Source organism: Ipomoea triloba, chromosome 2, assembly GCF_003576645.1.
Source record: "Ipomoea triloba cultivar NCNSP0323 chromosome 2, ASM357664v1".
Classification (NCBI taxonomy): domain Eukaryota; kingdom Viridiplantae; phylum Streptophyta; class Magnoliopsida; order Solanales; family Convolvulaceae; genus Ipomoea; species Ipomoea triloba.
In genome coordinates, this window is record NC_044917.1 from 16,977,464 (window position 1) to 16,990,436 (window position 12,973).

Consider the following 12,973-nt stretch of genomic DNA (forward strand, 5'->3'; position numbering starts at 1 on the left):
ATAGTCTGAAATGGAAACTCATTTTCTACAAACCTGACATGTCGTGACAAGTATACGCGGTTCGTGGTTGGGTCAAACACTTGAAAGCAGACTGATTAACTGAGTATCCAAGGAAAACACAGGGAACTGATCGAGGTTGTATTTTGGTTCTGGCATATGGACGCAACCACGGGAAACACAAGCAACCAAAAGGTTTCAGCTTTTTATAATTTGGCATCCTCTGGAATAATATCTCAAAAGGAGTTTTATGACCAAGAACAGGAGTAGGTAACCTGTTAATCAGATATACTGCTGTTTGAAATGCGTAAGACCAATATTTGAGCGGTAAAGAAGAATAGTGGAGTAATGAAAGACCAGTATCAACGATGTGCCTGTGACGTCTTTCAGCTGAAAGACCAGTATCAACGATGTGCCTGTGACGTCTTTCAGCGACACCATTATGTTCAGGTGTGTGTGGAGGGGAACAGAAATGAGATATACCACACGCATTTAGAAATGGGATTAATTTTTTGAACTCACCACCATTATCAGAAAATAGTGAGACAATGTTGTAACCAAAAAATTTTTCAACAAGTAACTTAAACTGTGGAAATACCTTAGAGACATCAGACTTATATTGGATTGGATAAATCCAACTGTACCTAGAATAAAGATCAACAAAAATGACATAATAGGCAAACCCATCAACGGAGCGCTCAGAAGTACCCCAAACATCAGTGTAAATAAGTTCTAATGGCCGTGAACTAATCATAGAGTTGATATAGAAAGGGAGCTTATGACTTTTATTAATAGAACAAGAGACACAATTAAAATTTGACAAATGAGATGAACAAATATTGTGTTCTTTAGAAATAAGATTAAATATTTTATTTGAGGGATGTCCCAAGGTATGATGCCAGTTTGAAACCGAGCATACAGTGGTGGCATTTACTTGAGAGTTGGATGGTGACAATGCATAATAAACATCACATTTGTTCTCCCCTCGCAGTAGTGGCACCCCCGTGCGCAAGTCCTTCACCAAAAAATAGAAAGGGAAAAATTCAACAGACACAGCATTAGCTTTGCATAGTTTTGCAACGGAAACTAAATTTTTGTTTAGCTGAGGTACACAACACATCTGTCAAGGCAAGGTGACGGTGCGAAGCATGAAGTGTAGTATTACCTGTGTGGGAAATAGAAAGAGACTTACCATCACCCAACCGCACTTCATCAGGACCGCCATAATCAGTGAATGAGTTCAAAGACGTGGGGTCTTGGGTGATATGATGTGAAGCTCCACTGTCGAAAAGCCAAGGCTGTTGCATTTGTGTGACAGGGGCTGTCGAAGTATTAACTGTAGGGGTGGCAGCAGTAGCCTGATCTGGGACAGGTGGTGTAGAAACATTGTGCTCCCGTAAAAACCGAACTAGCTTCCGGCAGTGTCTAGTCTCATGGCCAGGGATATCACAGAATTTGCATACCAACTGTCGCATGTTGTTACCATAAGCAGCCCCTCGACCTCGGCGAGCTGAGTTATTTCCACTCCTAGCAAAAGAACCTGGTGAGGAACGACCATGTGATTGTTGACGGTGAGTGAAGTTGGCTGTAGCAATCAAACCTTGTTGCGCAGCATCATTATCTTTTAGAAGTCTCTCATGATCAGTGAGGATGTCACGTAACGCAGACAGTAAGATTGCCGACTCCCGAACACGCAAAGCAGAAACGATTGGGTTATATTCATCTCCCAGTTGCGTAATAATATGAACCACAAGATCTTCTTCAGATATAGGACTTTGTACTAACGCTAGGTCGTCTGCAATGGATTGCATGTCAAGAAGAAACTCAGCGATTGATCTCCCTGCCTTGAAGTTCTTAGCCAATTTAGCTTTAAGAGAAACAATGCGTCCTCGGGATGAGTTCGCATATGTTGCTGTTAGGCGCTCCCATGCCGCATGAGACGTTAATGCAGAAGAAATAACAGGTTGAATAGTTTCAGAACAACTCCCTAGCAGGGCACTCACAATGGTTTGATCCTGGCGATACCATACCGTATAGGCAGGGTTGAGATTTGTTTTCGCAGCATCAAGAAATTCGGCGGGAGCGGTGATTGTCCCGTCAATGTAACCAGCAAGACCGAGTCCAACAAGGGTGGACTGGACTTGTCTTCTCCAAACAGGAAAGTTGGAGGAAGTGAGTCTAATTGGGAAATGGGTGGGAGCATTTAATTGAATGAGTGCAGTTTCTGCAGTGACTGCCATGGAGGTGGAGTATAGAAAAGAAGGGAAAAAAAAATTGCTCGTTAGAGACTAGGCTCTGATACCATGTAAGATGTGAATATACAGAGAAGAGAAGAGATGCATCTTATTGATAAATCAGGAGCGATATATATACAAACCTAACGGAGCATTACAAGGAAGCTACAACAATAATCAGTTATGGCTAAGGAAAGGCTACAGAAAACTCTAACAAATACTTATGCCTTAACACTCTGTAGGGATGTTTAATGCTAACAATCCACGATTTATTCACCCATTGTCTGCAGCTGTGGATGACATCCCCCTCGGATCTTCGGGGCCTATGATCCAATTTATAACTTCCTTGGAGTCCATATGTATTTCAATGTTATAACATCCTTTATTCCAGGCCCACTGCATGCCTTTTTGGAGACCCCAAACTTCACTCTCAATCGCATGTTGAACCTTGATCTTGCTCGTGAATCCACCTAGCCAGCTTCCTGTTTTATCTCTTAATACTCATCCGCATCCCGCTTTGTGTTGTCGGGCATTGTTATCTTCTGGTGGCTGCCATGATAGTATCACATTTTGAATATTTGCCACATTTCTTCCATGTTGACAGTTCGCAAAGGCCATGTTGATTTCTTTGCTATATTCTGTGATCTGTGATCTGCTCAATCTTCCCAAGCGCCATCCACGATCAACATCCCACATGTCAGCCACCAGTATGTTTATGTCTGTTTCTTCAATATTGGCAGTGGCAATATCCTTTAATGGGGTTTCCTCTAGCCACGAGTCCTTCCAAAATTTAGTGCTACCACCATTCTTAACCATGGTGCGGAATCCACCTCCATTGTTGGAATACACACAGAGCAAAGAAAGATGGAACTCTATTGTATTGATATTGAGAATGAGAAAAATACAGAATGAAGAGATTGATTACAAATGAAGAAGAAGTACTATGTATATAAGCAAGTGGGAAGTGACGGACTAATATGCTATATGCTGAAATTACTTTGGCGCCCTTTTCTCCTTTTCTTCATTATGCATGATATCCTCCAACATCCATATTGCCCGAGTTATCCCTTTCCAGGTATTTGATGCACTAGATCTAGGTTGCAGTTCAGAGTAATGGCAATGCTCAACTCCATACTTTGAACGTACAACTTGAGACCATAGACTATCATTTCCTTGTAAAAGTCTCCATCCAAATTTACTACCAGAAAGAAACACATCTACAAACAATGTGCCTAAATTATGGGTTTGTTGTTATAAAAAAAAAAAATGATGGGTTTGTTTACTTCCCCAACAGTGAGCTGATAAGAGCACCCTTATCAAAAGATATTGAAGGATTTTTGAAACAATAATTTGCCACTTGGAAGAGAGATAAGAGGAGAGAGAAGGGGGCAAGTTGCTATTGATATTGGAACCATTCAAATTAGAACCCTTCTTTCCATAGCCTATTTTTTATGATCATTATAGCCTATTTGTCCTCACTTTAATGAGGTCATGGAAAGTGTAATCCTCACATTCCTATTCCTACAGCTCTAATATGTGTGGCTGAAAATGAAGCTTGTTATTGGGCTTACTATATAAACAGTGATCATCAGTGGGAAATAAACAATCAATAATCACTTCCACTTTTTAATTCTTTTGTCCTAGTAGTGTCTGAGCAAAGTCAGGTTTCCCTACACTATAGTGGGTGCAAGCTAAGTGTAGCAAGTCTGTGTTGCCAGTCGAAAGCGTGCCGGAATTTCTGACTGTCACCGTCACCGGAAAATCGCTTTTAAGGAAGTGTTTATAAACAGGCCACAGACATTTTCAAGTTTCTTCTTTCTGTTCATTTTCAAGCTTGCATGCTTTAAAGACATTGTTTAAAGATCCAACAGTTAAAAGCGATTTTTTTTTAATGCAATGTCTGCCTTCATGAACAAGCCTAGTGTTGATTTCTCCCAGTTGAATAATGCTATGGTCACCTGCGTTTTTTCATCAGTGCAGTCACTATGGGACCGTAAAACAAAAAAATAAATAAAATTATATTGGATGATGTGGCAGAGGGCAGGGGTTGCAGTCTCCTACTACAGTTGCGGTTGTTTAATCTTTTTGCGCCTATGACGGAGCGTTGCGGTTGCGACTTTCAGTTGTGGATGATCGAGTTGCTAATGGCGAGGTCGTGTTGGAGGTCGATGGTCATGTCCGCCGCGAAGACGATCCAGAGCGGCTCCGTTTGGATCATCCCGCGAAGAGTTCCTAGCTTTGGCTCAGCAGCGCTGTCGTCGGGAGACTACATAAATCTTCCCACAACCGAATGAGCCGAATTCCGGACGCCTGCTGCTACTGCCGAAATTTTGCTGCTGGCCAAATCTGCAGGTATGCATCATGATTTGCTACTGATAGCAGCAAGATTGAAGTATTAGCCTAATGCATGCTTCCTCCTTGATATGTTAAGTATCTTGCTTTAACATTAATGTTTGTTAATAATTAAGCTAAGTATCATGCTTTAATAACATTGTGTGTTGTTATTATTCTAATGATAACAGTGCATCCATGCATTTTATATGACTTTTTAAAAGTCATGCAACCTACGTGATGTGCTAAGAAGTATCACATATTATACTACTAATTTACATATATGCATTATATGATACACACATGAATTATGAATGCATTATAGGTATTATATTCAAGTGTCTTTTTAATTTATATCATCAATGATTCAATACTCAATAATTGGTTTTCATTATTTCTAGAAGAGAATATGTTGGGTTATGGATTTTAATACGGAGAAATTCCTCCTGTATGCTTTTGAGAATCACGGGCAGAGGATGACAAAATGAAATTTTAGCTCAAAATTCATCAATTAGAAAGATCTACATGGGTGGACTAGATGTTCGGACATGTCAATGTACAAACACAATCAAATAGATATTGCTTTAAGTAGTGTAATATTGCATTGATTTAAATTACCATTTTATAAATAAGTGGGGACTATCTGTTCTTTTGAGAATAAATATGAAAATTGTATTGATTTGCATTATATCAATGCAATATATGAGTTATGAATTTCCTCGACGGAAAAATGGTGAAGTTGGAATAACTTTAATCGTTAAAACTATTATATGTTAAACTCACATTGTTGATATTTATGTGAGTAAATTATTCTTTAACAAATGTCAGTTTGAATATATTCTTTGCATATTAGATTAATTTCTTTCAAGAATATTATGCGAAACTTGTGACTATGTTGTTCAACTTGGAGTAGTATGCAAACAACATTATTTTTTACGCTTACTGTCAATGAGCATTTATTATTATATAAATTGAGACATCGTGAAGGTCTCGGATTCCTATATAAAGGGAAACCCTAGTGGTTTGAGATAACCAATTTGGTTGAAATATATTCTAGTATTTAGTGTGTGTTAACCAAGTATATAGTTGTTATAAACATAGCTTAGTCTACTAAGGAGCCAGTGTTGAGCATGCTTGCACCAAAGACCAATTTGGGTAAGACATCAAGTACTTTTGAAAAAAATATTTACAAATGTTGTTTTGTGGGGGAAATTATGTCCTTATATTTCTTCCTTTATAAGTTTCTCCGTGGAACTGAGAATAATAAACAAGAAAGTTTCATGTTAAGCATGAAAATCTCAAGTGAACTTTTGGTGAGTAAATGAAGTATGTACTCATCAAAGTGAATGTAATTAAGCTTTGATAAAAAGGATCAACTCACTCTAATAGAAGACTAATTATGAAGATTAGTCGTTGAGTTATTGATGGAATGACTTAAAGCGAAGAGGTGATAAATTCGTGGTGGATCCCACTTTTGTGGTCAAACGAAGCCATGGAAAGAATCACAAAGTAGTAAACTTATTAGTCATTCATGTGATGTGTATCCTTGTGTGGTTGAGCTACGACTCTTAAAGAATTCACCACTTAATGAATTCACCCTATGAGATGGGGGGTTCTATTGAGACGGACTTAATGGATTCACCACTTAACATTTGAGATGCAGCCACTTTGTGAAAATCGACCAAGCAATCTTGCATAGCTAGATCAACTGTGAAAGTAGAATTCGTAGCACTTGATCTAGCAAGCCAAGAAGCTAAGTGGTTAAGAAATATGTTGGTAAACGTGAAGCTGTGGGGGAGTCCAACATATTCAGTACCTATACATTGTGATTCACAATTGCCATTTGCGTTGCAAGGAATAGTGTTTACAATAAGAAAAGAACACATAATAGTCAAACATCAGTTTGTAGGCAATTGATTGCTAACGGAGTAATCCCAATTGAGTATGTAAAATTTGAGAGGAATATTGCAGATCCTCTCACAAAAGGTCTTACCCAAAAGACCATCCTTGAAACATCAAGGGAAATGGGTTAATACTAGTGAGGTAAGAAATTCATGACGGATACCATTCATGTGGTCAAACGAAATCATGAAAAGACTTACACTAGAATTATGTCTTTAACTACTCTGTAGCATTTAATGGTCTATATTGAGGTAGACTTGACAGAGATAAAAGTCTATATTGAGGTAGACTTGACAGACATAAAAGTCTATATTGGCTAAAAATGAAGCTTGTTATTGGCTGGCTTACTATATAAACAGTGATCATCAGTGGGAAATAAACAATCAAGAATCACTTCCCTTTTTTAATTCTTTTGTCCTAGTGTCTGAGCAAAGTCAGGTTACCCTACACTATAGTGGGTGCAAGCTAAGTGTAGCAAGTCTGTGTTGCCAGTCGAAAGCGTGCCGGAATTTCTGACTACACCGTCACCGGAAAATCGCTTTTAAGGAAGTGTTTATAAACACGCCATAGACATTTTCAAGTTTCTTCTTTCTGTTCATTTTCAAGCTTGCATGCTTTGAAGACATTGTTTAAAGATCCAACAGGAACAGTGATTTGCTGCTATGGAAAATAACTCTTGATGCCTGCTTCGCGCACAACATCGCCCGTCCCTGACAGCATTATATTTTTAATTTTTCTTTTGTTTTCTAAATTTGATTTGTTTTTTTTTCTCCCACTTTCTCTTTTCTAATCATACTTAAAAAACCCTCAATAACCGTGAAAAAACTCCATTGATAAGGAAGATCTAAGTGGGCAACTTGGGAAGACCATTTAAATTTTTATTTTACACTAATCTCATATTACTTTTTTGGGTTAAAGGTGTCCTTTTTTACTTTCTACCAAGGTTGCAAATATCGCTAGGCGTCCGATTTTTTGTTTATTTATTTTTTTTTATTTTTATAGTTGTTTTAATTTTAATTTTTTTGAAAAAAAATATTTTAAGTGTTAATAATTGTAAATAGTGAATACTTAAAAAGTTAATAGTTATTACTTATTATTAAGTTATTAGTATATTACTTATTAATTTAATTTAGTTATTACTTATTACTTATTATTTTATTCAATTATTACTTATTAGACTATTAGAGTATTAGTTAATACATTATAACATTAATAATTTAAATGTTTAAGATTTAAAATTATTAAAATATTTATATTTTCTTTTTAAAAATTTTTTTTTTATAAAAAAAACTGTCTAGTCTGCATGGCTGCCCAGTCACGGAGGAGGTCGATTTCGGCCTTCCTTGACGCGGTCGCAGCCTAGGGCCGCGATTTTTGTAACATTGCTTTCTACAAAGTGTTTTTTTCTCCGTGGATTCAAGTTTGTATTCGTTACTGTATATGATATTGAATATTGCTCATTTATATTTTTTCTTCTTGGACTGGAAGCTTATAGTTTCACCAAGTATTGTTTTATCTTCAACGCTAATTTATCTTCTTCATCTTCTCTTCATCCCTCTCTCTCTCTCTCTCTCTCTCTCTCTCTCTATATATATATATATATATATATATATATATATATTGTTTTTAACATGAAGTTATTTGTTGTTCTGTATAAATAGTTTCTAATGATCTTGATTTTTTATTTATCTGACTTAACAATTTTTTTTAAAATCAAGTAATTTTTTTTTTAGAATACACTACCCTCCTTTGTACTAGGGATAGACATCTCCTGAGCCAGCATTTGGTGCAGGAGTGGGAGCTGGAGCTGGAGTGGGGACTGGATCGGAGCTGTTGATGCAGAAGTTGAGCTAGCAGGTGCAATTGTCTTTGTTATCATCACCACAGCAAAGTTATTTTCAGCAACTTTATTCTCTTCCAATGTGGTGCCATCTTTAAGAACTTTTCCCTGGTGGTGGTGGATAAGCATCAGCTGCGAATTGAAGCAGGATAAACATTCGATCCCTGAACAGTTTCGTTCTATGCTCTTCTTGACATCAGGTTTCACTTCGATTTCAAAGTGGGTACCCTGGCCTTTAGAGTCTTCACGCAAATTTTCATATTTTCTCTCTGTATTTTTCTTTATTTCCAATAACTTGGATCACCGCTTCGATCGAAGGAAGACGAAGAAACCTGATGAGTACAAGCAAGCGAGAGAGAGAATAGATCGAGATTGAAGGTGTGTAATAGTAGAACTCATGGTGATCTCTTGCTGTATGCAAAGAATAATTTTAATTTTAATCCATTAATTATTAATTACTTCCTACTTTCTATTTTATTATTTATTAGTCAAATCAATTATTTTTTTTATTTTTTTTCTTTAATATTTTTTTCTTATTTTTAAATTTAATTTTTTAAGTTTAATAGTATTTTTATTGTAGTTTTTAAATATATAAATTTTATATACTAATATTAAAATTAATATTATTAAAAATTAAATTAAAAATAAGGGGAAGAGTATTATATAAGTTAATTGCTCATTTTAATATTAGTCAATTTGGTTCTGGACGCGTTCAGGCCTCAGCGCATGCCTTCTCTCTTGTTCAGAAAACTGGAAAGCATATATACTCTCCCCCACAACTGGAAAGCATATATACTCTCCCCCACAAAGAGCATATACAATCTCCCCCACAAAAGAGCATATATACTCTCCCCCACAAAGAGTATATATAAGCCACTGGCTTCCTTATTGCAAGAAATAATTCAAGATTGAGCCAAGTTCCCGAGAAATTCAAGATTGAGCCAAGGTCCGATCCCCGACCGGCAGCTTATTTTCGTTCAGGTTTGTTCTTCTTACCAACATGACGTCAATAGTTCAAGTGCCCCAATTTCTATATTGGAATATCAATTTCATTTTCCCTACCCTTCCAAGTTCAAAGTTCAAACAGTGGTTGAAAATGCTATTTTGACTTAGTTGTGAGATTGGCACTAGGTTTCATCTTCGCACCATCCATTTAATTTTGACTTTCTTTTGAGTGGCGAGAATACGACCCTAACTAGCAAAGGAAACTAGCCCTGGTTCTCCATATTTGACATCTTCAAATCAAAGAAGTCCAATAGTCCAATCCCCTAGGTCTAACTTGTAAATTTTGACTTTCTGTAGATATATATCAAAAATAGCATGCTGTGTGTTGGGAACTTATATAAAATATTATTTCCATTGTTTAGGGGTATGAATCAATAGTTTTGAGAAAACAGACAGTTAAGTTCAAGGATTTCTAATAATTTTGTACTAAAGGCCTAAATAATGTTCTTAGAAATCACATGATATTCTTAAATAATGTTTGATCTTTGCTTGTTGAAGCTAGCTTAAAGGTAAGAAACCATGACTACTTAAACTTATGTTTTGATCCCTACTTATATAGGGTTTCCTCCTTCTCACTCTTTGCCTCTCACCCTCCTCTCTCACTCTCAACCTCTCACTCTCTGCTTCTTTTAATTTCCTCTCTCAAACTCTCACTCTCTGCCTTTTGCCCTCTAGGCTCTCAACCACTCAACTTCTCTTCGAGACTCCAACTCACTGACTCTCACTCTCCATTATCTGTGTACACTTGTTTTCATATTTCGGTAAGCTTTACATCCTCTTTAATCTTTTTTTTTTTTGTCTAGATTTAAGATTTCCATCGGTCTACATGAACATTCTATATTTTTTGTCTAGATCTAAGATTTCCTCGGGTCTACATGAACCCCGTTCTTTATTTTTATTTTTTTTTCTATCTAAAATTTCCTTTTGTTTACTATTTTTTGTCTAGATCTACGATTTCCTTCTATCTATATGAAAGATTCTCTATATTTTTTGGTGTTTATTTTAATTTAAAAAAAAAAATTCCAACTCACTGGATGACTATATTTAAATGGTCATTGTATTTTAAATAATTGTCTAATGTTTGAATAGTTACTACAAACAAATTTTAAATGTTTACTTTATTAAAAGTATATTTTATTTTATGTGTACATTTAGACATTTTATATAGTTACTCTACTTAGTATCCTATAGACTTATACTACGTAGCTTTTACTCAATTGTGTATATATATGTGAAAATGTGATTATATGTGAATATTCTATTAAAAATCAGTGAAGATATCAATGATAAATATATGTGAATATATTGTTGAATTTGTTGCCTGTATGCTAGTATTTTTATTTTTTATTTTGTCCCACTTTCAGTTGCTAGTATGATTTTTCAATATTAATGTTAATGACTTTGAGTATAAATTGATTATAGTGAAAAAGATATCCAACACTTTCTATCATTTATATGTTGTATGAGAAATAACATTTGATAGAATAAACATTTGAAGTATAGATGTGTGTTAATTTGCTCGAGAAATAAATACTCCATAGTAGAGAGAAGTATAGAACCTTGATAGCAGTATAAGAATAAATTAAAAATAACATTTTTAATTATCAAATTACTTACAACCTTAATATTTCATTATTGTTCAAGTTTGCTTCAATGATTAGAGGATTAGTGTGTTTTGTTGGGTTGATATTGAGGTGTTGTGGCTTGTTGCTGTCATGTTATTTGTGCATAGAGCAAAAAGAGTAATACTACACATACTCCCATTTTATACTCCATTTCTTACTCCCAGCTTAGGTGTCATATTCTGATTCATCTAGAAAAATTGGTGGGCCACAACTTCTATTATTTTCTTTATCTTCTATAAATCAAATAATGACACATGGCGGGAGTTTTACTCCATGAGAGTACATGTATCATTTTCCGAGCAGAAACCAGTAGCCTTCTTCTGGTTTCCAAGCAGGGGTCCAGCAGCTTTGGGTTTTGGTCACGGGTTGGACCTGTGACCCAACCCTTAAATAAATAAATAAATAAATATATATATATATATATATATATATATATATATATATATATTATAGTGTAATGTTTATATGTTTTCGCGGTTTATGTTATTACTTTGTCTTACACACAGCGACGCCACCACCATGAGTGCTTCCTCGAGTATCAATCCACCCCCAAAAATGCCTACATGCCTCACATGGTATGTTCTCTAATTATTTTTTTTCTTTTTGTAAGCTAAGCATGAGTGTTCACTGATATGATATTACAGCAAGATCCCTCTTCACCACAAGAAAGACGAAGATGGGAACATAATCAGACGCTTTTTGAGGAAAGTTGGAGATGAGGACATATTCACACACATTTTTAAATGTGGCCGTTGTGGGGCCGAATGTCCACCGAATATGACTTGGGTTCGTATTTCGTAATCTCATTTTCAATTTTTGATTTCATAATTTTAATAATTTGGCTCCGCTCCTGATAGCGGTGTCTGTGGACATTTAATTTATTTATATTCTTCTGTTCATTGTAATACTTGATAGGAGGAGAAAATGTGGGAGGCTGAGATGGAGAGAAGAAGATGGGAGGAGGCCAAAAGAGTACTCCAAAATATAGACCCTAAAGTCGAAATGATTTGTCCCCATTGTGGTCATAACAAAGCTTCGTATAAGACGGTAGTTATTTTTTTACTTGTGCTTTAATTTGCTTGTAAGTTTTGCTTGTTATAATAATAATAATAATAATAATAATAATAATAATAATGTACTACCAAGTTTTAATTATAAATGCTCATATTCATTGTATATATGTGCAGCTTACTAATAACAGGGGAGAAGATTGGTACGTTTACAAGTGCTGCAAGTGCTCCGAAACATGGAAGGACTAGTATGGCGCATGTATCATCCGGTTTGAAATAGACTCGTTTGAAATAGATGCATAGACATTTGGGTCTTAAGCCCTTAACTGTTTGTTTTCATGCGTGGTTTGACATCTGGGTCTTAGGACCCTTCATTTGGTTTGTATGCGTAGTTTGACATATGGGTCTTAGGGCCCTTCGTTATTTGTTTTATATTTCTTCGTGCTTGTTTTAAAAAGTCTATTGGTTAATTATTACTCTTTGTCTAATTTTTAGTTTGACAGTATACGAAGAAAATATAAATAATACAGTAATAAAATCATTTAAAATTGATAAAAATAGAACTTTGAGTATATCTGAACATATTCCAATTAAATTTGATTCGGATATCGGGTGTCAAAAACATCACAATAACGACAATCATTATTGCATGGACCATGGTCCACACAGCTGTGTGGACCAAAAATAAAAAGTTCATTATTTTTGTACTGAAGGTACATTATTTTTGTACTGTAGGTACATTATTTTAGGGTACATTATTTTTGTACTGAAGGTACATTATTTGATATATACTATCAAATAATATACCTACAATACAAAAATAATGTACCTTCAGTACAAAAATAATGTACTTTTTATTTTTAGTCCACACAGCTGTGTGGACCATGGTCCATGCAATAATTTGCCCAATAACGACTAGATATAAAAATCTTGGAGCAAATGCTGTTGACTTTTCTTTTAAGTTTTCGACAAATTTAGTTAAGTCAGCGTAGATTTTCGTAATGGTATTTAATTTAGACTAGGTGGAAA

The 12,973-nt window shown here is 35.4% G+C and overlaps 1 protein-coding gene across 3 annotated transcripts; it reads left to right on the forward strand.

Annotated features, from left to right (window-relative positions):
* Window positions 1-8,427: 8,427 nt before the first annotated feature.
* LOC116011257 lies at window positions 8,428-12,432 on the forward strand. Of its 3 annotated transcripts, none has more exons than XM_031250808.1 (7): window positions 8,428-8,523; window positions 8,623-8,682; window positions 9,051-9,285; window positions 11,441-11,509; window positions 11,579-11,720; window positions 11,850-11,981; window positions 12,122-12,432. In XM_031250808.1, exons 4-7 carry the CDS (start codon window positions 11,454-11,456, stop codon window positions 12,191-12,193), a joined length of 402 nt encoding a protein of 133 aa, XP_031106668.1. In that variant the 5' UTR covers window positions 8,428-8,523; window positions 8,623-8,682; window positions 9,051-9,285; window positions 11,441-11,453; the 3' UTR covers window positions 12,194-12,432. The 3 variants fall into 3 exon arrangements, with proteins under 3 accessions (XP_031106668.1, XP_031106666.1, XP_031106667.1); XM_031250806.1 differs by lacking the exon at window positions 8,428-8,523 and adding an exon at window positions 9,985-10,070 and having other exon boundaries at window positions 8,546-8,682; XM_031250807.1 differs by lacking the exon at window positions 8,428-8,523 and adding an exon at window positions 9,985-10,070 and having other exon boundaries at window positions 8,560-8,682; window positions 9,021-9,285.
* Window positions 12,433-12,973: the final 541 nt, after the last annotated feature.